This window comes from Zeus faber (assembly GCF_960531495.2).
Source record: "Zeus faber genome assembly, chromosome: 16".
In the NCBI taxonomy this organism is placed as follows: domain Eukaryota; kingdom Metazoa; phylum Chordata; class Actinopteri; order Zeiformes; family Zeidae; genus Zeus; species Zeus faber.
The window spans coordinates 6,660,871-6,683,766 of record NC_137202.1 but is presented as its reverse complement, the minus strand read 5'-3'; the positions used below and the strand labels follow the sequence as shown (position 1 = coordinate 6,683,766).

The 22,896-nt window shown below is 46.6% G+C and overlaps 1 protein-coding gene across 2 annotated transcripts in view; it reads right to left on the bottom strand.

Moving 5' to 3' along the window:
• Positions 1–2,116: 2,116 nt before the first annotated feature.
• lzts2a (leucine zipper, putative tumor suppressor 2a) overlaps positions 2,117–22,896 on the bottom strand; it is a 27,419-nt gene continuing 6,639 nt past the window's right edge. For both annotated transcript variants that reach the window (XM_080016871.1, XM_080016870.1), the window contains exons 2-8: positions 9,442–10,189; positions 7,026–7,697; positions 6,747–6,869; positions 6,397–6,543; positions 5,123–5,644; positions 4,924–5,028; positions 2,117–4,500 (exon numbers count right to left, since the gene is read on the bottom strand). In XM_080016871.1, the coding sequence (XP_079872997.1) occupies positions 4,318–4,500; positions 4,924–5,028; positions 5,123–5,644; positions 6,397–6,543; positions 6,747–6,869; positions 7,026–7,697; positions 9,442–10,155 (2,466 nt within the window). In that variant the 5' untranslated portion in view covers positions 10,156–10,189 and the 3' untranslated portion in view covers positions 2,117–4,317. The remainder of the gene's footprint in view (positions 4,501–4,923; positions 5,029–5,122; positions 5,645–6,396; positions 6,544–6,746; positions 6,870–7,025; positions 7,698–9,441; positions 10,190–22,896) is intronic.

Here is a 22,896-nt window from a genome sequence, read left to right as displayed (position 1 = left end):
GTTAGTCACTTTTGCTACAATAAAATCCTCCATTTAATATTGTTGAAGTATAAATATCAAACTTATTTTACCTTTTTTTTTGTCATTATTGAGTGAATCCACAGGTGGCCGGTATCTTGACAGACTTCTACAACATTTCATTTGCCATCTGATCTCAGGCAACTCATTACATGATAGCAGTGTAAATGAATTTACCTCCATTGGATTTTTATTGCGCCGTTGTACACACGTGGCAAACTTGTGGTAACCCCTCTGATCACCGACCAGATACGGGGTCAGCGGTCGGCACTTCTTAGCAAGAGCATCTCGGTCCACCAGGCACACGGCGGCTGCCAGACAAAGATTACCCCTGCCTGGGTTACGAGATTTATAGATTTATACCCAGATTAAACCCCGTATTATGTCAAAACTAATAGTTTGGGTTTAGAGGATGTCTGGGGGGGATTATTACAAATTGCTGCTCAGTATTTTTGTGCAGTATTTTTCAGACCAAAACACTCAGATCCTGCAGCAATCCGCCACTTTATGGGCTTAATTACACTCTGATGTGGCCCGAGCTCGCGATGACACGCGATTGGTAAACATTTGAATGAGAGGGGCAGAACGTCGAGACCGGTGGTGTGGAGAAGAGCCGCGGAGAGAAGCGCCTTGGACCCATTGTGCACAGTGCCTTACATCTGACAGGCCGTAGAGCTCAGAAGTGTTGCTCAAGTGTTGCCGTGATAGGCCTGATAGAGCTGCTAATCAAGTCCAAAGGGATTTTCTAAATTGTGATATAGATGTTAAAGGATCGGTTTGCTATTTTTCAACTCAAGCGATTGAACATGTTTTTAAGGTTTAAACGTTTTTCCCCATTTGACTGCGTGTAAGCGCTATGAGAAGCTGCAGCAGAGTGGTAAGTTTCTCAATAGTAAAAGTTATAAATGGCTTATAAATGGGTTATGGTTTATAAATGGGCATAAACTATGGGTACTAACATTTAAGGATGGGGTTGAAAAATAGTCATCCAATCCTTTAACCATGAAAATAATGATCAAGAAGGAATCATACATATCACAGTATGATGTACCGATCTCATTTACAGCATTACTGATAACTGTTATGATAATCTACATCATATGCAAAACAACCTCCATGAACGCTCAGTTGATAAACTTGCTCAGTCACACTTTAAGGTGATACAATATGTTCTTTTAATGAAAAACAGTCATTTGTACAAGAAATTTACACATAAAAAATATACACAGACTACGTACTCTATGGATTAATAATGAAGACGGCACAGAAGGAAACATTAAAATATGCACACAAACGATAAGAGACAAACAAAAGAGGAAAATGTGTTACCTTGCTTTGGTCTAGTCACAGTGGCTACATTTGAAATAGATATCTTGTCTTGATAAAAGACAATGTCACTCTGTTATACTGTTTAGTGATTTAGATATTTACATAAAGAAGATGGTTATACGATTATGAAGAGGAGTGCGATATGAGAGGAGGAGTCCAGGGTCAGTTTGGTTTGCGACGTCGTGTGCTTGTTGATGACCGCCGCCTGTGCTGTGTCAGTTGATATATTTGGTGCAAGTCAAGGTGGCCGGCCAAATGTAACTCGTTACATTTAGAAATATTTCCATTGGCTTGAAGGAGAAAAATGCCAAAAGTGTTAAGACATTTCAGACTCAACATTCAGCTCGTGGACGTCAGTGAATGTAGAAACCACATGCATTTACCAGTGCACAGAATGACAGCTATTCCTTCAGCCCTAAATGGTGACATATATATATATATATATATATATATATATATATATATATATATATATACATATATATATATACACACACACACATACAAACATATATATATATATATACATATATATGTACATATATATGTGTGTATATATATATATACATATACAGTATATATATATATACACCCATATATACACACATATATATATACATACGTATATATACACATATAAACACACACACACACATATATATATATACACACATATATATATATATATATATATATATATATATATATATATATATATATATATATATATATATATATATATATATATATATATACTGTATATAGAAGGATGATCATTTTTAACAAATGCCTCAGTTTTCATGGACTCTCTCAAAATGTCCCACTTCATGCAGTTTTGTGATGACATTGACCAAAGAAATCCATGACGAGGGGATCGAGCGATAATGTTGACGGACAAATGAAAGTTCAGTCAAAATGGAGAGAAGACAGTTTCCTTTCAACTGCAGCCTAAAATAAAAAGCTGTGATCTCCATCTGCGAGAGCTCTGCAGACCAAAGGGAATCTGTGGGTGTGAGTTTGTCTCCACATAATGTAAACAGAATTGCATGCATACTGTACAGTATAAGGTGCACTCTTTCTACGCTGTCTTCCTCCATTTAAAACTGATCGGTCATTTAAAATATTTTTTTGTGACATCTATATAGAAGTCTCTATACTGTATTAAACCCACGCTGATACCAGCACTACCACAAAATATCTTCAGGTGCTATATATAAAAAAATATACATCATTATTTTCATTATATAGATTTATCCATGTATCTATTATTGATTGATATAGACTCTGCATCGTAAAATAAAAGACATTAGTTGTCCCATTCTTTATTTCCGTCGAGATCTGCCATTATCAGTGTTAGACACAGTCCTGCATTACGCCGTAGGTTTCCCGTGGGAAAGACAAACAGAGGAGAAAACAGCCTTTTAATTTTCCAAACGTCGTCACCGGCTGAGGTGTAGTCCGTCGAGACGCGGCTATCTGCGTGCCACGTCCCACCCGCAGACAAACGCAGACGCCGTTTCCGACGGCCTCTCCGAGGAGCTGAATAAACAAAGACATGCAGTCATGCCGTTTTCACAACAGTACATCAGTCAGTTGATGTTACGGTGGAAAGGAAGACAAGGAGGAGAAGTAGAGCGTTATTTGGCTTCGCCCCCCACGACGACGAGTGCAAAAGCAAGAAGCACCGACACTGACAGGAGGGTGGTTGGATCGGGTGCGTAAAGGGGGAAGCGTGCCAAAATAAAATCTCTTGGCGCTGGCGTGCGAACCAAGCATACAAATAAACTTTGTATTTCAGTTGCCTTGGCCGCATTGAGATCTTAAATACTTTTTTTTTTTTTTGGTTGTTGTTGTTCTTTTGCCAGGTGGAGAGAGAAAGCGGCAGAGGTGGATAAAAGCTGAGGGAGAGAGAGAGAGAGAGATAGAGACAAAACGAGGAGTGTCAGCCGCGTCGTGACGGCATTTCCCGTGCTTCTCGGGTGCTGCCTCTTCGTAAAATGTAAATGTTTATGCAAAAAAAAAAAAAAAGAGTAACAGCTTGGGGCGGTATGGGTTGAGTTTCGGAAAACGCTTGTAGTGCAACGGCGTGAGCATTGGTGGTCCGGTGAGCACGCTGTGTGAACATTTGGTTTCCGTCCCCTCGGCACGTTCCGTCATAACGTCTGCGTGTAAAAAAAAACCCAGAGCCGAGGTTAAAGCCGGTCACCGTGCGGTTGAAGCCGTCGTGCGGAGCGGGACGTTTGTGCAAAACAATATCGGGTTAATCCTTGGTGAGCCAGTTCTCCTTCGTTGCCGGTGGAGACCACAAAAACACTCAGAGTACATTCCATTCCAAACACTCACTGCTGAGGAAAGTACAATACAAAACGTTTTTTTGAACTGGTGATCCATTGAAAAACGATATGAATATGATAGATATTGGATATTTGGTGTTTCCCTTTACACGTGCATTAGCGTAGATCATGGGGGGTGGTGGTGGTGGGGGTGTTAATATTAGTTGGTGGCCCACAGTGGAAGCGGTGAAAGCGTGTGCTTGTGTGCTACCTCGAAAAGTGGCCCCAAAAGAGTGACCTGATCGAATAATATTATAGATTTTTTTTACTTTTTAAGCCCCCCCCCCCTGCCGTTTTAAATACCCTGTTTTGAGAACAGAACATGCCGCTTTCTGGGGTCATCGAAGGGGGTCCAACTGAATTGAAATCAGTCTTTGTGCTGGCATAGGTGTTGGGTGACCAGACCCATGAAGAGGAGCCTCCAGGTGTTCAATCCAATACCACCTTCAGAGCCCCGGTCCAGTGGCCCAGATAAAGCTTTGTCTCAGACTGGAGGAAGTCGGGAGGGGTTCCATGTCGGTTTATATCCTCTGTCGCTTGGGAGTGCTGGTAGTGCTCTTTAAGTACGCGTTAGAGTTTGGACGGGTGTGCGACTGGATACGGAGGCTTGTTTTTTTTGGGTTTTTTTTGTCGTGGCTTAGATCTCCGTGGCAGTGATCTCCTCAAAGTGAATGTCGTTGTTGCCGCCGTGGATCTCGTGGTCCTCCACGTCCCGGCTCTCCAGCTCCAGGCTCAGCTCCCGCATCACGCGCTCCAGGTCCCTGTTGCGGCGGTACATCTGGATGTAGTTCTGCTGCAGCTGCTTCTGGTAGCGGATCACCTAGAGGGGAAAGACGTGGAAGTCAAGGAGTGGGAGCCTTATACTGTATATGTATTTAATATGGATATTGTGATTTGAGAGATTGTACCGTAGTATTAGATGTCTGGGATTTTGGTTTTTGTAATACTGTGATAAAGTTAAATGTTAAGAAATATTCAGAAGATCATAGACAGCTCTAGCTGTTCTAAGCAATGCCTCCGCCAGGTTGTCCATAATATCCACATTACTAACGATTGTTTTTCTTGTGTGCCAATATGTTATGAAAGCACCAACAAGTCATCCCCAAAATATTGCCTAAGTAGCAACAAAAAATATAGGGAAAATGGATTTTTTCAATGAAGCCCAGCTCTGATGTGGCTTGTTTTTTGGATGAATGCCCAAACACAAAGAAATCTTCCTGTGCTCTCTCCCCCGCCCACTCACCTTTTCCTTCTCCTCTTGCCACACCCTCCTTTCGTCCTCAAACCCTGACAGCTGCTCCTCACTGGTCCTCCTCTCGTACATGAGTTCAGCCTTAAGCCGCTCCACCTGTGAAAGGGGAGAGAGGAGGGAATCTTGAAAATAAAGATTTTTTCTTTATCCTCCTCTGCCCAAAACGATCCAAGACGAAGCATCGATGTACCTGTTGCCTGAGCCCAAGCATGGTCTCCGCGTTCTGCCGCTGAGCCTTGGCCTCGTCGCTCTCGCCTCCCCAGACCAGGCGGCTCTCCTCCGCATCGCGGTACACAGAGGGACTGGGCCCGCCTCGCCCCGGCGGCCCTCTGCCCGGCTTGAGGGACAGGCTCATGCACTGACCCTTCATGTTGGGGCACAGGTTCCCAGCGAGAGAGGCTGCATTGTGATTGGTCAGAGCGTCCCGGAGGCGGGCCATCTCCTCCTCCAGGCGGCCCAGTTTCTCTCGGAGCAGCTCCGCTTCGCTCTTGCGCCTCTGGAGCTCGTTCTCGCAGACCTCCAGCTCCAGGGAGCGGGTCCTCGTCGCGGTCTGGGCCTCCTGGGAACGGAGTTGGCTGGCCTGCAGCTCGGAGCGGACCTCCCTTAGCTGGGCCTTCAGGATCACAATGTCTCCAGCCTTCTGGCTGAGCTCGGACTGGGTCTCCTTCAGCTGCTGCTTCAGTAAAGAGATCTCTCCCGACTTTTGACACACCTGGGCAGAGACAACAGAGAAAACACAAAAATAAGTGACAAATGCAGTGTTCAAATAAACTTAACACACCATAAACAGCGAATAAGGAGGAGAATTGGACATTTAAAATATATTCAAACCAGCCACAATTTAGCAAATAAATGATATAGTTTCTAAAAAAAATTGTCCCACAAGTCACGAGTCAACGTCAAGTGGTGATAACCTAGTCCTGCTTTTGTTAAATATAGACAAACAAAATATTCGGTTACATCCAATCCAGAATGAGGAAAGAACAAGAGTTGAAAGTGAACCACTGTCGCTTTTGGACATTCTTCAGGATGCCTGTGGGACAATTAGTGACCCTGATGGCACAGCTGGCTTCAAATTCATTTTCTATTATCATAACATTTCTTATCCTTCTGGCCATGAAGGACAGCGTTGTGAGACACGAAAACAATCAGGCCATGCTGAATATTGTGTGATGTTGTCAACAAACCTTTTCTTGAATGGTCAGACTTACAGACGTACATATCAGAGGGGAAAATCGACCTTGCAAAATGCAAAGCAAAATTCCGTTGTTGACATGCAAGGTCGCAACGACTGCATACACTCCAATTTAAAAAAATATTTGTGACGTGCAAATAGATTGCCTGCGTAAATAGTGCCTGGTATGTAATGGCCTTAAAGGCTCCTTTCTTTGTTTCCTTAAAACTTTGGAAACAAAAATTAGGCTGACTGATTAAACAGGCCAGATTTTAGTGACCGCCACCGACCTCCCACTTGGTCTCCTCCAGGCGAGGCCCGAGCTGGGTCTGCTCCCTCTGGATACTGGCACACCTCCTCTCCAGGCTCTCCCTGTCCTGCAGCAGTGCGGAGAAGTCCTCCTGAAGCTTCTTCTTCTCTTGTTGCAGCTGAAACACCTGAGGACAGAACGGAGAACCATGTTCAGTCACACTGACACTCTGATCTGAGTGTACCTTTAAACGGTAGTTTGTAAGCGATTAGAGTGGTATTAATGTACAGGCTGCGTTCTTTGGCTCAGAGCTTCCAAAGTGGCTCCCAAAGAAATTAGTTTATATTAAACGCACACATCTGTCCTTCATCTGCCTAGTGAGCCGTGTACCTGTAGCTGCAACACCTGCTGAGCTCTCTGGGCCTTCTGCAATGCCTGCTTCATCTTTGTGGAGCAGCTCTGTCTTAGCTCCTCCATCTCCCTCTCGCAGCGACGCTGCTTCTCCTCGTACACCTTTCCAGAGCGCAGGGTCAGAGGTCAGACATTAGCAACTGTATCTTGATTCAGAGTGATTCACAGTGAGAAAAGTTACGCGACGACAAGCCTCTGTCTTACAGGTCAGGGCAAAGCAACAGAACTCAGCTGTGGTACATCTGTGCAGAGTCTTACTTGGCAGATAGCCGCCTCGTTCTCGTCCAGATTCTCGCGGAGCTGCTGCAGCTCCAGGTCTCTCTCCCGCAGCTTCTCCTCCAGCTCCCTCACCACCGCCTCGTAGCCCTCCACAGGGGGCGATGAGTGGCCGCACGACCCGCTGTCGGACAGTGGCTGCCCGCGTCCGCTCAGCGAACCGGACCCAGAGCTTTTGCTGGACGAGGACCGTCCACTGTCCGAGTTGGTGTGACCGTGGCCGGTACTGCCTCCGGAGGTCGTTCGGTTCAGCGCCGGCACTGGTTCCAACTGACCCCTGAGGCCCCCCGAGGCAGACCCAGAGCTGGAGCCTTCGCTGGGGGCAAGGCTGTACCCTGTGCTGCTGTGGGTAGGGAGGCTGGACAGGGAGTTTCGCCCCGAGTCCGACATGGAGCAAGACTGGCTGCTTCGAGCGTTGCGCCCCCCGCTGTACGAGTTACGCTTCCCTTCAGAACCGGAACTGATGCTCCCTCCGTTCCCATTGGCGTAGTTGGTCATGTTTGATCCTCCGAGAGGCAGCAGGAGGTTGAGACTTCCCTGACTCTCTGACAGGCTGGTGCCCCCTGGCCGCGGAGACAGGTACTGCACCGAGTGACGGTTCTTGGGAACCACAGGTTTGAATGCTGTGGGACGGATCAGTATCTTCTCCATGTTCTGCAAGAAAAATGTCATCAGTGAGTTGTAAGAACTGAGCTGTATCAATTATCAATGAATGGTTGAAAGTTACGGAATATTAGGGCCAGGCAAATAAAAAAAAAGACAAGAAGTCAGAATTCCATATTAAAAGTCGAAATTAAGTTTTGAGAATAAGGTCAGAATTACGAGATTAAAGTCAAAATACATTGTGAGAATAGAGCCATGACAGGTTTTGCCACCACACACACACACACACACACACATACACACACACACACGCACACACACACACACACACACACACACACACACGCACACACACACACACACACACACACACACACACACACACACACACACACACCACACACACACACACACACACACACACGGAGAGACTGGGAGTCGCCGTGCGCCCTCCTCGCCGCCACATGGTGTTCGGAGCGCGAGGAGAGAGGAGCGCAGCTGAGGCACGGACACAGAGGACGTAGCCTTGACGCTCGCTCATATTCAAAATGTAATTCATATACCAAACACTCTTATATCAACCAGTGAATAGCAACAAAAGCAATTGTACACACATGCTGCTGATGCTCCATTTTCGATTAACCCACTGGGGGGGGGGTTGTCCGGGTGACGAACACTCCGAGAAGTTTCCTACAAATTTTCCCGGAAAATTCTGACGTTGCTGTGTGACCATGAATCGAACCAAGGTCTAAGTGCAACCTTGCAAGATATTACTCCCTAAATCATAACAAAGCAAACGAACCACAGGCCACAATGCGTGACATCACACGTCCTGCAATGTCACTATTGTGCATGTGTACATCGGATGACGATGCTGAAACAATATATCCGTGCAGCCCTCGTTGGAAGTAATTAGAGGAGGATCAGTGATAAGGTAGTAGGTCGACCCACGGGCTCTGATTATTTAAATTTGGTTTAGTTGATATTCACGGCTTGCATTGAGCTGTTGGCTTAATGACTTTCCTCCCCCCATCTCAGATGGAGAAAGACAGAATAAATAAATAAGAGAGAACGAGCCAGAGATTGAGGTGAGAGTGAGTGAAAGTGAAAAAGAAGAGGACAAATGGAGGGAGGAGAGGAAAATAATGATTTTCCATAGGGCTCATTAGGTATGTCACTGAATTTAAGTGAGCTCTGACATTGATTATGAGTTTCCTGCAAGGTGAACGACTGCTAAATGATCTATCTCAGGCTTTGTCAGAGCAGTGATTAAGGTTCCCTCTCGATCGATTGAAATAAATAGCCAATTAGACTGCCGAGCCCATCCTGTGTGTGTGAGACATGTCAGCACATGCTGGAGAGATGCACACATCTGCTTTACTGCTATATGAGAAAATACCGGAAGGAAGCAGAGGATAAGAAAGGCATTACGCTGCAACACCTTTACAGTGTATGACCTTGAAATGCAATAACTGGAGTAGATATTTTACCCTAACCCTAAAAAACGGCATGCAACAATGAAAGATGTGTTACGTTATTGATTTGTGTCGTAAAATGTTTTTTTCCGATTGCCCCCTCTAGGGATGTGAGAGATCATGGTCAGCTGTAGACCACTGCACCATGCAGAATGTCTTCTCATCCTCAAGGAGATCCCCTCTCGTTCTGAAGACGTCATCAGTCATCAAGGTGTGCATTCATGAATGACAGAATTTGGTCCTGATTACATATTTTGACTAAAACATAAAGAAACTTATATTATGGTAAATGGGTGTCCCGTCCACACTACTGTACTCACCTTCTCTAGTTGTCCTGACACTGGGATGAGTTTGGGAGGAGGCCCACCGATGTTTCCATTCAGGGCCCTGTTGTCCCGGGGCTCCTCAGTGTCACTGCAGGGGCTTGTGGCTGCCAGCACCAGGTTGTCGTTCCAGTCGCCCACAACCACCTCAGCACTCGCATAATTATAGTTTCCATTAGTTCCGCCAACACCACTGCCAACAGCAGTTCCGCCCCCACCTGCCCCGGCAGTGTTCCCTGGTCTGGGCTGCTTCTTGGTGGGCAGCGGCGGTGGCAGCACCTGGGCCTGGGTCTGGGTCTGGGCCTGGGGCTGAGGCTGGGACTTGGGCTGGGACTGGGGATGAGGCTGAGGCTGAGGCTGAGGCTGAGTATGGGTCTGGGTCTGGGTCTGGTTACTAATGACAAGCAGCTGCTCCAGAGAGCTGCCACTGCGAAGGGTGTTATCCTGCAGCCTGAAGCAGCTGGTGGCAGGAGTGGATCTGCGGGGCTTGGTGGCGAACTCGCTGGCGGCCCGGCAGTGCCTCTCTTGGTAGCTCCGTCCAGATATGAGACTGCTGACAGAACCCATGGCGGCCCCGGACTCACAGGACCCACAAGGGACAGAGCAGGGGCCCGGGGGGGAATGTGACAAGAGTGGCCGGCACTGGTGGATATCGAGGCTGGGATTAGGGTGGTCAGTCACAGACACAGGCAGGGCCTGAACCAGAGCCATGGTCCCCCCAATGGCCTCAGACACACCGCAAACTCTAGAATATGAGAGAGAGCGAGAGAGAGAGCGAGAAAGAGAGAGAGAGAGAGAGAGACAAGTGAATATTTACATACTAAACTTACTACACAAAATAAAATGAAAAAGAAAATCATATCGTAATGCTCATAATCCAAAACAGAAAGAATGGAGGTGATGACCAAGGACAACAAAGGCAGCAAAAGAAGGAGTCACGACCCTCCTGATCATCACGTAGCCGCTCAGTGATTAGGTGCAGTGACCCCATGTGATCAGTCACATGTGGATCAGTTTTAAGGAAGTTGGAAAGATTTCCCCTTAATTGCTTGATGGCCTCCTCATTTGCCAACTCATCTGAGAAACATTCCTGCAGTATAACAAAGCACTTTGATTTAAATTACAAATTCTATTTAAAGAAACGAATACTGGCCTTAACTATGGTGCATACGTGAAAACACTGAGGCACCACGTTTGATTGTTTTAAGAAGACAATGGATTCTCATCATTAATAAAACACAATAAGTGGCCGGGGATTAAGTGTACCACTTTCAGATAGTATTATCAGTGCGTTGCCACGGGGACACAGAGGGGGACACATATAGTCGGCCTGGCGTGCCAAACTAAAATCCGTCTGGCCAAGTGGAATAATCCAAGCCAGCTATTACTGAACACAGTCTGGCAGGGCTTACCACACACACACACACACACACACACACACACACACACACACACACACACACACACACACACACACACACACACACACACACACGCACACACACACACACACACACACACATACACACCGACAGGTCACACATTTAGTCAATTCCAAATGAAATCATTCTGGTGATTCTTGAAAATGAATGCCAGAAAGAAAAGAGTGATTACTCGTTAGATTGACAGTCTGTGACATGCACACATATGTATACTGCCTGGAATGTATTAGAGGCACGGGGGGTAGATGGAACTGAAGAAAGAAAGAAAGAAAGAAAGAAAGAAAGAAAGAAAGAAATGTAGGAGGTGGAAGATGTCTAATGATTAGCAAATGATAAATGAACATATTCGCAGAACAAAATTCTTTCCAGTTGTGATGACTCTGTGTCAGTGAATCTATGCGCGTGTTTGTGTGTGATTGTCAGCGTGTGCGTCAGATACCCCTTTTCAGACCATGGGTGTGTTGGAAGCGTTTATGAGAAGGAATGTGAGGGAGAAGGTGAGATAAAGATATGTGTAATGCGTGCTTAAGTTTGACCGCTTTCCATGTCCAAATAATCACAGCTCACAACCTCCTTACTACCCTGGCCAGCCCCTCCCCCCTTTCACTCCGAGCCCAGACGAGGCCCTCTCGGCCCAGGCTAATAGAATTAAGGATCCTGTGAGCCTGCTGTCCGTCACCCTCCGAGTTCTAACCCTGTGACTCCGGCAGGAGTCGAGCAGAGTGAGTCTTATTCACCCCCCTCCTCCTCCCATCCTCCGTGTCCCATGACCTCCGGGGGTCTGGTTTTGTCCGGCTGCTCGGGCAACAAATCCCAAAAGCTAATTTTCCCTCTGATGTCGCTCAAAAGGTCGTTCCTCCAAAACGTTATCAAGGCTCATGACTCCATCCCCGCTCCCTCTCTCCTCGGCCTGCATTCCTCTGACGGGGTGAAAAAACACACTCCCCCGCCCGACCCGACTCCCTCTCCCCCGCTCACCACACCGAGCGCATCCCCTGGTCTGTCGTCGGCACAAGACGGGAGGAGGAGGAGAACTAGTCATCGTCCCTAAAAATAGAGAACATCTCAAGTTCCCGCAAATCCTCATAATAAAGTGTTTCATTGGGCATTTCTCCCAGCGAGGAATTTGATTTGGGGGCCAAAAATAGACTCCAATAATGCCTCAACCCACTGTGATTGGTTCAACCCCAGTGGGCCCTTTGAGCCAACGGTGCCTTTCCTGCATAAAAAGATTAGTGGCTCCCAATCATGTGCAGTTGAGACAAAAGAGTTAGCAGGTTTTTACCGGGTGTTTTTTTTTTTTTGTGGCCCCTGCTTAGCTGAAAGTGTCCCAATTAGAGAAACAAGAGTGTGAAAGAGAAAGCTAAAAGATGCTCCCAGTCTAAAAGGCAGCCCAACATTTAGCCAAAAGTTACCAATGTCTCAGATGGCCGTGTCGAGGGAGAGCTCTAATTGACCCGGGGTGAGTGTGAATGAGACAGGCAGGAGAAAGAGGTTCCCGGGTAGCTATTTTAAGTGGATCCAGAGACGGACCTGACGAGGCAAGAATTATCCTGTTATATTACAGTCGGTTAATATCGTCGGGGTTACCCCCGGGAGAAAAAACATGTTATTGCGCCGCTGCTGATCCGCTTCGCAATCACAAATAAACCCACAAAGAAGTTCCGGAGGTCTCTGTGTGACCCAGGGAGGAGACAGAAAGAAAAGAGGGAGAAGGTGGAGGTCGGGAGTTTTGGTCGGACAAAGGTGAGGTAGGAGGCAAGGCGGCGGCGTTGTAGGACCCAGTATTTCAATCAGAAGAGACTCAGTCGATGTCCTGGTGTTTGAGGAAACCAAGCATCTAATCGGGTTTGGGAAGAATTTGAACACACAGACGGTTCTCCGGGCGCTCCAGGTTGTCATTAGGGGATAATCAAATTTAGCATGAAGAAAGATCTCCGTGGAATCAGCCTTGGATCCATGGATACACTCTTCCCCTTCGCTTTGGGCAGACCAAGCCATTTTTTATGAGGCCATACTAGGTCACACTACGGATCTAGCAATTTTGTTCAAATAATTTCTATGGCCTACTCTAAAATAGCTGTATTTTGATGGAATTCCCCGGGGTGTGTATGGAGTTGGCCAAAAAAGCTTTTCAGTTCTCTGGCCCTACAACTTGGAACAAGCTCCAAAACACCCTAAAACTGCAAGAGTGTGTCTCTTCGAATAGGTTCAAAGCTACGGTTGAAACCATGGGTAATGGATTTAACCGTAGCTTTTGAACCATGGGTAAAACATTCTGCTGTTTGGTTCTACATTAATTTGTCTCACCCGTGGCGATTCTCCCCCTCTTGGTCTAGTGATCAGTTGTTTATCGACCAAAACATGGTAAGATCGGGGGGGATTGGTGGCGGTTCCGTGTAACAAAAAGCTGTGTTCTTGTCATCCCACGGGTCGTCCACAGGACAGAGTTATCGCAGCAGTTCTTGATGATTAAAGAATGAATAAAGAGTTGAATTGCAGGTTGAGAAGTTGAACTCCACTTGCAGAATAACTCTGTCCTAGATGCAATGGCACAAATGCTCTGTGTTGTATGTCCAGCATGCTGACAGCACAGGTTAACCCCCCCCCCCCCCCCCCAAAAAACATGGGTGATAAAGCAAGAGATATGCAATTGTTCTACCTCTTTCATTTCCACTTCCTTTATGTAATATCTTTCCCCGGTTCATGGTGTAAACGTCGCTTCACGCCGTAGCGCTATTACTTTTATGGGTCGCGTTTCATGTTGCGCATTCTCTGAAATTGTCTGCTGCTTTCTTGGCCGGGTCTCTCTCGTCAAAGAGATTCCGAATCTCCACGAGACCGGCGCGGTGAAGCAGGGTTGGAGTAAAAATAAATACAACGAAACATGAACTCCTCTATTCTGCTTCTACCGTACCGGTCAAGGGCTTTCGGGTCGGATTCGAACCCAAAATGTACGCCGAAGCCGTTCAGTTAAGACTACCGACGGGAAGAGAGGAGCCAAGCTGTTGTGAAGTCTGGGTGTTGAGTCCAATGTCCAGCGTCCACCGTCGGTTAACAGGACAGTGGATATTTCAATAAAATGAGCCTGCTCTTGCCTTAAACAAAATAAAACCGTGACCGATAGTTCCCTTCTCCGGCTCTTCTCCCTCCTCTCTCATCACTCTTTCCTGCTTCCACTTATTGAAAACCCATATCCCTTTCCTTCCACTCCTTTGTTTCCTGCGATGAATTATCACCTCAGCAGTCTCCTGCCACCCTCCCATTTTCCACCGCCATTTTCCACCATCGCTCGCGCACTAACTTCACGCAGCTGAGTTCTCCTCCACACGGAACCCCGGCTTCCACCAACGTTGCAAGACGAACACTGTTGTAAACCCAGTAGGGAAGCGACTCGCAACAGGTGGAAAGAATAAATCCGTCGGATCGCAGCGGGGGGCCACCGGGCCGCGGGCAAAAGTATCAGTTTAAAGAGCGTGTTCAGTATTTTAGAGCTATTTCATGTTTTTTTTCGATGGCGCTCTAGTCCAAAAACACACCGTCAACAGGCATAAGTCAACATAATCTAGAGTGGCTATGAAAAAAAACACCCTGCAAACAGTATCTACAAACACAGGCAATAATTTCAACGCTCTGTGATGAAACCATACCTAATTTGGTCCTGCATTTATTCATCACTCTTATATCACTGACAGTGCATAATAAAACCCTCAAAGAGGCAGGACTGAGGTTGTGTAACTAAGTCACGTCAGCTCCATTGTAAAATATGAGAGCTCCTTTAATGTTTCGCCAAAAAGCCCTGAGGTTAAATTGCACCTCCATTCCAACACAATGACTGTCTGTCTGGTCCCTCACTGTCACCTAAACCACAAGGCCTGGAAAAAAAGATCTGCTCCTTGTGTGTGTGTGGGAGTGTGAGTGTGAGTGTGTGTGGGTGTGTGTGTGTGTGTGTGTGTGTGTGTGTGTGTGTGTGTGTGTGTGTGTGTGTGTGTGCGTGCGTGCATGTGTGCGTGTGTCTTTGGGACTGGGATCATAATCAATATGACTATTTATCGTCGGGAAATTTCAAATGTCATTTTAAAGGTCGCACATTACACTCCTTTTCAACAAGTTAATATAGGTCTCTGAGGTCCCCAAAACATGTCTTTGATATATTTTTATTTTTTGCTGATAACGCCACTCAGATGATGCATTCTAGCCATTCTAACATGCCTCTAAACCCCACAGTTTCAGTCCTTTTTCTCGACGGGCGTTTCTCTGGTTTTAAATGCTAATGAGCTACTGCTCCCCCACGCCCGCTCCGCCTACGTGCTGGAAGGGGACGGGGGTGAAATGGCCTCCGTGATTCACGGCAAGTCAGTAAACTCAGTAAAGTTTACTGACTTGCCAAGAATTTACACCGGAAATAAAGTGATACCATGCGTGGATTGTTGGAGGATTATAATTTTTTTTTTATTCGATTCTTGATCGCTGTAAAAAAAAACAAAAAAAAAACTGAATAAAATCAGAATTTATATCAGAAATATATTAAAAACCTAGAGAAGAAAGGTAAAATAAGTATGTTGTGGGTTTCTGGCTGCTGCTCCGTGCACTCCCGTCTCTCCTTCTCGACCCCTGCCCCCCTCACTCCGAGTCTGCTCTCATTGGCTGTAGCTCGTCACTCCCGACTTCATCCCGACGCGACCAGTTATTGAACCTGCTTGATATCTCGCCTGCGTCAGGGAACCATCGGTGAGCAGTCAGATTGCGCTGTGAGCAGTTCACACCATACGCTCGACACTCGGGGATCTCCAAAAACCTGTCGCGGAGGTGAAAATCAGCCCAGAATCACGTAGTCTGAACTCAGCATTACGCACATGCATGGAAGGAGGGAAAACCACACAACTTTGAGAAATTAAAATTGAAATCGAAATTGCTCCGGTTTGACTTCCCCTGTGCATCTAATATTAACCACCATTAACATTTGGGATTTTTTTGCCCCGTGTCACATGAAATCACAGGCAACAAATCACTTCAAACGACTCAGAGGTTTTCAATCATTGTGTTATTCCATTTTAGCCCCACTTATGAATAAAACAGGTTTAAGAGGCTGGCTTAATGACCACACAGGGGAAAGCTAATTTTAAAAGAAAAAATTAAGAGGTGTGAGGTTGTGCAAAGCAAACCAAATGTGAACTTTGAGGACTATATTATTTTAACATTTGGCACATTGCAATGAAGCTCTTCAACATCCACGAGAACGTTGCCAAGCATCATTTTCAAGCAAATTATTATTTCGCAGCAGTCGGACTGGTGTTTTCATCTGCACTTAAAAAGCCATTGACATTGCCGTACAAGCTGCACCTCTGAGGGCTGTGGAGAGACGCACGTCAAACCCCAAAAGTCCTTCACACAACAATCATTATGAGAGCGATGCGCATCCATCCGTTCGGTGCAGGGTGTTTCCCAGATTAGATTAAAGGAAAGAAAACCCACCGCAAGACAAAACCCACCCCATGCCCACACTTTTCACATGTTTCATTTGTGATTATTTCTCATTGGGCGGCGTCACGCGCAGTGCCGAGCAGAGGCACCTTCTGGTTTTAAATCCACTGTGCAAAACGCATCTCCGCGTCCATCGCATCCCTCACAGCCTGTCAACGCACGCATTCAAACTCTTGGGAATAGAGGGATGGAGGGATGGAAATGGAGTTTATGTTTTTTTAATTTTTCTTTTGAATTCTAAGGTTATTAGCTCTGAGCTTCCACATAATGCTGGCGGGTCCGCCGCTTACGAGAAAGAAAAGTGCCGCACCTTCGCAAAGGTAGTTCTCAAGGTGTGGGTGGAGATCGTCAGATGGGCGGGGGTATTATTCTAATGAGCCCCCACCTGACTTAGAAGGGGGAGGCAACTCTGAACGTGTTGTTGAATCACTTGTTTCCTGACCTAGGCAGCCCTTATCAAACTGACTGGGCTGTCATACTTCACAGTTTGTGTGATAGTAGGTCCATCAGAGACCCACATGTAGGCGCACATGCACTGAAAAAAAGTGAGCTTTTTCAAAATTGGTGACCTTTAAGTTTAAATAATTGTGATAATGTGGGCAAAGACAATTGGATTATGAAGGTTGTTACACTGCTACATGCCAGTGGCCCACATGCCGCATGGTACACCACAGAGCGTCCGTCTCTGTGTGTGAGTGTGTGTGTGTGCGTGTGCGTGTGTGTGTGTGTGTGTGTGTACATATGCATAAGGTCTATGCCATTGCATGCTGTAGCAATGCTTAACAACCTGTATATAGTACATGCATAAATTCTCAGTTAGCGGCAGGAACACTTTTTTTCCACTCCCAGCATTGAAGAGAATGTGCTGTTTGGCAAAGTAACCAGCTGGTTGACATTCATTCTAACATTGAACTAAACTACTGAATCGTTGTGACCAGGTACTGACTCTCGGACTTCATTAAATCAGGTTTGTCCTGTGGTGAAATGCAGAGGGAAATCAGTTTTCTAAAGACAACTTACAATAGTAACTGGCACCGAGTCTTCCCCTGGTTCAACCCCCCCCCCCCCCCCCCCCCTTAATTTTTTACAACCCACTTGTTGCTGTTGCAGACTTTAGCTTCACTCTGTTTGGAACTGTTGGCATGGCAACATCCACATTTATTATTCCTTCGGTTTGGAACAAGATAGAGAGAAGGCATGAGACTGAAAAGAGTTTAATGAAGAAAGAAAGAAAGAAAGAAAGAAGAGAAGGTTTAGGCGGAAGACTGAGTGTGCCATAGAGTGAGTAGGTGAGAGAGTGAATTGTGTGTGCTTGTGTGTGTGTGTGTGTGTGTGTGTGTGTGTGTGTGTGCGCGCGCTTCTCTGACAGTGTGACAGGGTGCAGGTTGGCTCTTTAGCATTTCAAAGCATCTGGCCTCTATTAGGACAGGAGAGGCTGTTCAAGTGAGGGGTTACTGAGGCCCCCCTCTCCTCCTCTCTCACACACACACACACACACACACACACACACACACACACACACACACACACACACACACACACACACACACACACACACACACACACACACACACACACACACACACACACACACACACACACAGAATCCCTGTGGGGGTTGAAAGAGAGAGCGGCCATAATCCACTGAAACGGGATGCAGCAGCAGACGTCAATAACACTGTAGGAGCACCACAAACACAGGCTTGTGAAGACATTATGGTCAACCGGGGACACAAGCTGTCAATCACACGTCCTCTGGGATTTCCAACGTGCTTTGCACCATATCCATTACATCCCAGAGAACCCAACCTATGCTCTCTGTTCGTCCCGAGCTTCTGGACCGTGTGAGGTCAGCATTTTGCACGCCGCCAAGGACAGACTTGCAACTGTGCGACTTCTATATTCCTGAACGTATTCGACATCTAACCGTCCCCCAAAAGAAGCGACCGTGCTCATCCATGTGGCAACGGGAGGAGCATCAGAAGTATTTGAACGGGGAAGACGGCCGTAGTTTGGGGTCTGCTTTGTATTGGATTTTTCCGAGAGGTTTTTTCCGACCACTAATAGTTATCCAGTGGCGGTCAGTGGTCAGACAGGCAGACACTGAAAATACCGGGAATGCCGGTGGTAGAGACGCGGGGATTAGTCTGGCCAGTTGACTACTGTCTGTCAGGAACAATGCGGCGCTTCGCCCCAATGAAACCACTTCCACATCTCCGCAGGTTCCCAATCGAAGGATGTTTGAGGTGGTGATTTGTAGGATGTTTGTCTGTAGGTGTCATGGAGTTACATTTAATACTTTTTAACACAATTTAAGAGGAATCAGCTCTTTCTTTTTCAATAAAATATTGTTGATTAGAGGTATTACAAGGCAGAGGTCAATAGGTAGAAATGGGGCGGTGGGGGTTATAAGATGAACTATGAACTGTTATTATAACTTTCCTTTTGGTCAGACGGCGAGGTAAAAGATTATGAAATGGAATAAATATAAACAGTACTTTTTATTCCCCCACTTAACTTTGGACAGGTACTGTAAGTACAAGGGTTTTCCTGGATTTCTATCAAGAGGTAAGTACTGTATGAAGGGAACATTTAGGTTCAGTGGGAGGCTTAAGGTTTTATGACATCACAAATGTTGACTCCAGTGCAGAGGAATTCGACTCGTTTGGACAAAAAGAAATAGGTGGGTAAATCAGACAAAATGTTCCTGCTGACATCAAGACCAAATTCAAATTCGAGGCGATTTCACAAATTTTACGGAGCTCGCCGCGATTACGTTATCCGAAATGCTGCAGTTCTCCCTGGGCCAAAGTCACTCGTGTTCTCTTTAGCGGCCACTTTTGAAATGACACAGAGCAACGTGGTCACCCAAAGGATTCTCAAGAGCCCTCATTGTCTCTGAAAGGCGTTGTCCAGTAAGGATAGGCCAACATGAAAGGAGACAAGGGGAGCAAAAGGCGAAATCTTCCCTCAAGAAAGTCCCTTTTTTTAACCCCTCCCACCCCCACCGCTGGGGCCGTATTGACCGCGAAGAGCCATTGTTTCAGTTTAACACGGAGACAAAGCCGAAAGACGGGGCCTCCTGCTATCTCGCTCTGAAAGCATCCGCGAGGTGACTGATAACACAACCCACACAAGAGAGAGAGCAAGAGAGAGAGAGAGAGAGAGAGAGAGAGAGAGAAAGAGAGAGAGAGGGGGAAAAGTCCAGAGAGAGATTTAGAGAAAGGGATTAATACCGCTCACAGGCACCGGTGAGGAGTCAACCCGGGTAAAAAACAAACAAACAAAAAAAAAAGGTTCAGGTTAAGTTGTGTAATATGTAAAGTGTAAACCAAATTTTGAGGAATTAATTATTAATTATTCAGGTGTTCTCGCACTTTTAAGGACAATAAACCTATTAAAGCACATGCCGCACGCGCGCCCGCGCACACACACACACACACCAAGTGGTTAGAAACACAGCCAGGCAAATGACTTCCACAGAAGCTATTACATAAGCAGTGAGTGACGCCTCGGCGGGAGGATGCCGGCCTCAATGTATAATTCACTTCAACTTATCTTACAAATGTCTGCCACGGTAAAATGCCCATGCCCACCAAAACACAACAAGAAAGACACGCGCACACGCACACGCGCGCGCACACACACACACACACACACACACACACACACACAAACACACACACACACAGACGGACGCTCTGTGGTGTACCATGCGGCATGCAGGCCACTGTGCCCTCGAAGGCTCTGCCAGGCAAAGAAAACACTCGTTTCGCAAACCGAGCAGAATTCTGTCCATCTTATAATCTCTCTCGCTTTCCTGTCTGCCTGCCTGTCTCTCTATTTGTCTGCCTGCCCGCCTGTCTGGCTGCCTGTCTACCTGCCTGCCCGTCTGTCTGCCTCTGTTTCTCTCTCTCTCTGTCTTTCTCTCGCTCCCACTCTCTCTCTCTCTCTCTCTCTCTCAGTTCTTGTCTAATTTTCCCTCCTTCCCCTCTCCGTCCATGTCGCTCCACAGTTTTCAGTGAGAGGCTTTACATAAAACCTGGCAAGGGATTGAGCTCAACGGGGTCACTGGAGAAGAATGACGCTGAGGACACTCAAGTGGGGGAGCAATGAGAGGGATATATTCAGGGGCAGAGAGAGACAGACAGGGTTGGTGGTGGTGGTTGGGGGGGTGAGAAGGAGAGAAAAGTGAGAAGTAGGGGGATGGGGAATTAATTTACAGGGTAGTTTACAGGAGGTAAATGCAAACACCCATTTTCCCTTCTCAACAAAAAAAAACAAAAAACCCTGATCCAGATCCATTAAAGTGGTAAACCGTAAGATTATTTTGTTCAAATATTTTTGAAACTCTATGTATTGGTGTTCTGCACGTGCTCCTCTATATGCCGTTTCCACTGTCCGAGGCGGTCCGACTTTCCCTGCAAGAATGCACTGATCGGGAAAGTGCAAGAAGCGAAAAGGCAGCCGCGGGAAATTTTATAATAAATATAAAGTCGCTCGTTTTGGTCAGTAAACTGTATGAATATGAAGAATTAAAATGGATGAAAAAAATAGCCCTACCACCTCACGTGACCAGGGGTTAAAAACACAAAACAATTCAATGGCTCAGAAGAAGGCAAACTTCGGAGAACAGAAAGTAACCGTTTCATGTTGATAAAAAGAAAAGCCTGTTGAATTCGGGCATTCTCCGAACACAGACTATGTCAAGGATTCCACTTTAAATCCCCTTTCCCACATGGAATCCCTAACATTGCCGGATAAAAGGCAAAGACAGTTGGTAGTCATTCCCACATTGCCCCGACTTTGAGGAAATGTTCCGGAGTCTGTTCCCACATGGATGACTGTTATGGACACAGTACGTAACGCTCGCGCCAGGGGTGTCTAATATCATATGTATGTATGTGTGTATATGTCTCCGTAGAGACTGGACATGTTTCAATTTTTCATATTTGCAGCCAAGCACTGAATGTTTTTTTCCTACCCAAAAACAAATTATTGCAAAAATATTTGTGCAAAATAAATATCCGTAAGGATCCACTATTTCTGCCTTATTTGGGTTCGGCTCTGCTCCTATTTTACGGAAATCTGATGCTTCCATTCCAGCGGTACCAGCATTTTCCTGAAAACGATACTAGGACGAGTGGAACACTGCCAGTAGATTTACTGCTTTCAGTGCAAGTGGGAAAGGAGCTTCAGATGGACTAGGGGTCTGAATTGAATTGATCTCACACACACACACACACACAAACGTGTGACACATAGCTACCTCATCTGTTTTGTTCCAAGTAAATGAGGTAACCCTTTCTCCCTCTTCCTTTTTTTTCCCTCTCTATCTCACCCTTTTACCCTCTGACACAGGCCTCCACTTGCTGACACCCCTCCTCCCCAGCCAGTTTAACCGCACATCAGCCTTTGCACCTCGCCACCTGTCCCTTACAGCTGCCGTGTTTTCGCAGTGATACGTCAGCTCTTCTACCACGGCACAAAGTCCCAGCCTCCATAATTATAGCCTCTTCGAGAGGCACGCTCTCTTTCAAGCGCACTTGAAGCGAAACCTCAGCATGGGGACGAGTCGAGTAGACAGCTACTACGGGCGGAGGTGGAGGTGGAGCGGAGCTCATTGAACATGCGCCGAGAGGGCCCCCGAGCGCACGGTCTATAAATGTATCTGCTGACACATCACTCTCAGCCAAAGCAAACGCGATGACAAACTACAATATGGGTCCTGAGGCACATGAAAGGAGTCCTGTAATTACACGCTAAGGGGGAAAAAAAAAAAAAGAAAAGCGGAGGAAAAACAACAGCGTCTGCTGCTCGGCTCGCGCCTCGGAGTCCAAACAGAGATGGAGCAACAAAAAGAATCCGTTCGAGTGTCGCTCCTTTGGGTGGAAGAAAGAAAAAAAGTTTGGTCGGCACCCGGACGTGTGATTTGGCTTAGTTGTACAGTTTGTGTGAAATCAATACGCTGCCTCATGTCGTGTGTGTGTGCGCGTGTGTGTGTGTGTGTGTGTGTGTGTGTGTGTGTGTGTGTGTGTGTGTGTGTGTGTGTGTGTGTGTGTGTGTTGATGCCAGGTGGATTGAATAACACAGTTCCCCGGGGGAGGAGGGGGGCAAAGTGTCCAGAGGGTTGAACAGCTTTTCTACGGCTGAAATTTCAAAATCAATACTCTACCGCCTGTAATGAGCAGATTACCCCCGACGGAGAATAGAAAACCCCGAGCCAACCCCCTCGCCCACTGAACAAAATAAAATAAAAAATAAAACAACCCTCATCCTCCCACCCTTTCCGGCCGCCCCGCGCCCGAGCCGGCCTCTCCTCGTGCGTCCACCTTGCTCTCCAGTCGGGTGTGTTACAGTCAGCTGGAGTTTAGTTACAATCACAACAACGTCAGGCGACCGACATCGGCCGCTGCCCCCGTAAACCGACGGCGGACCAGCCGCCCCGGCTTGACCCCGAGTTCAGACCCCGTCACACCAAAACGGAAACGCAAGTCCCGAGTCTCCCGACTGGAAGCCGCTCGCC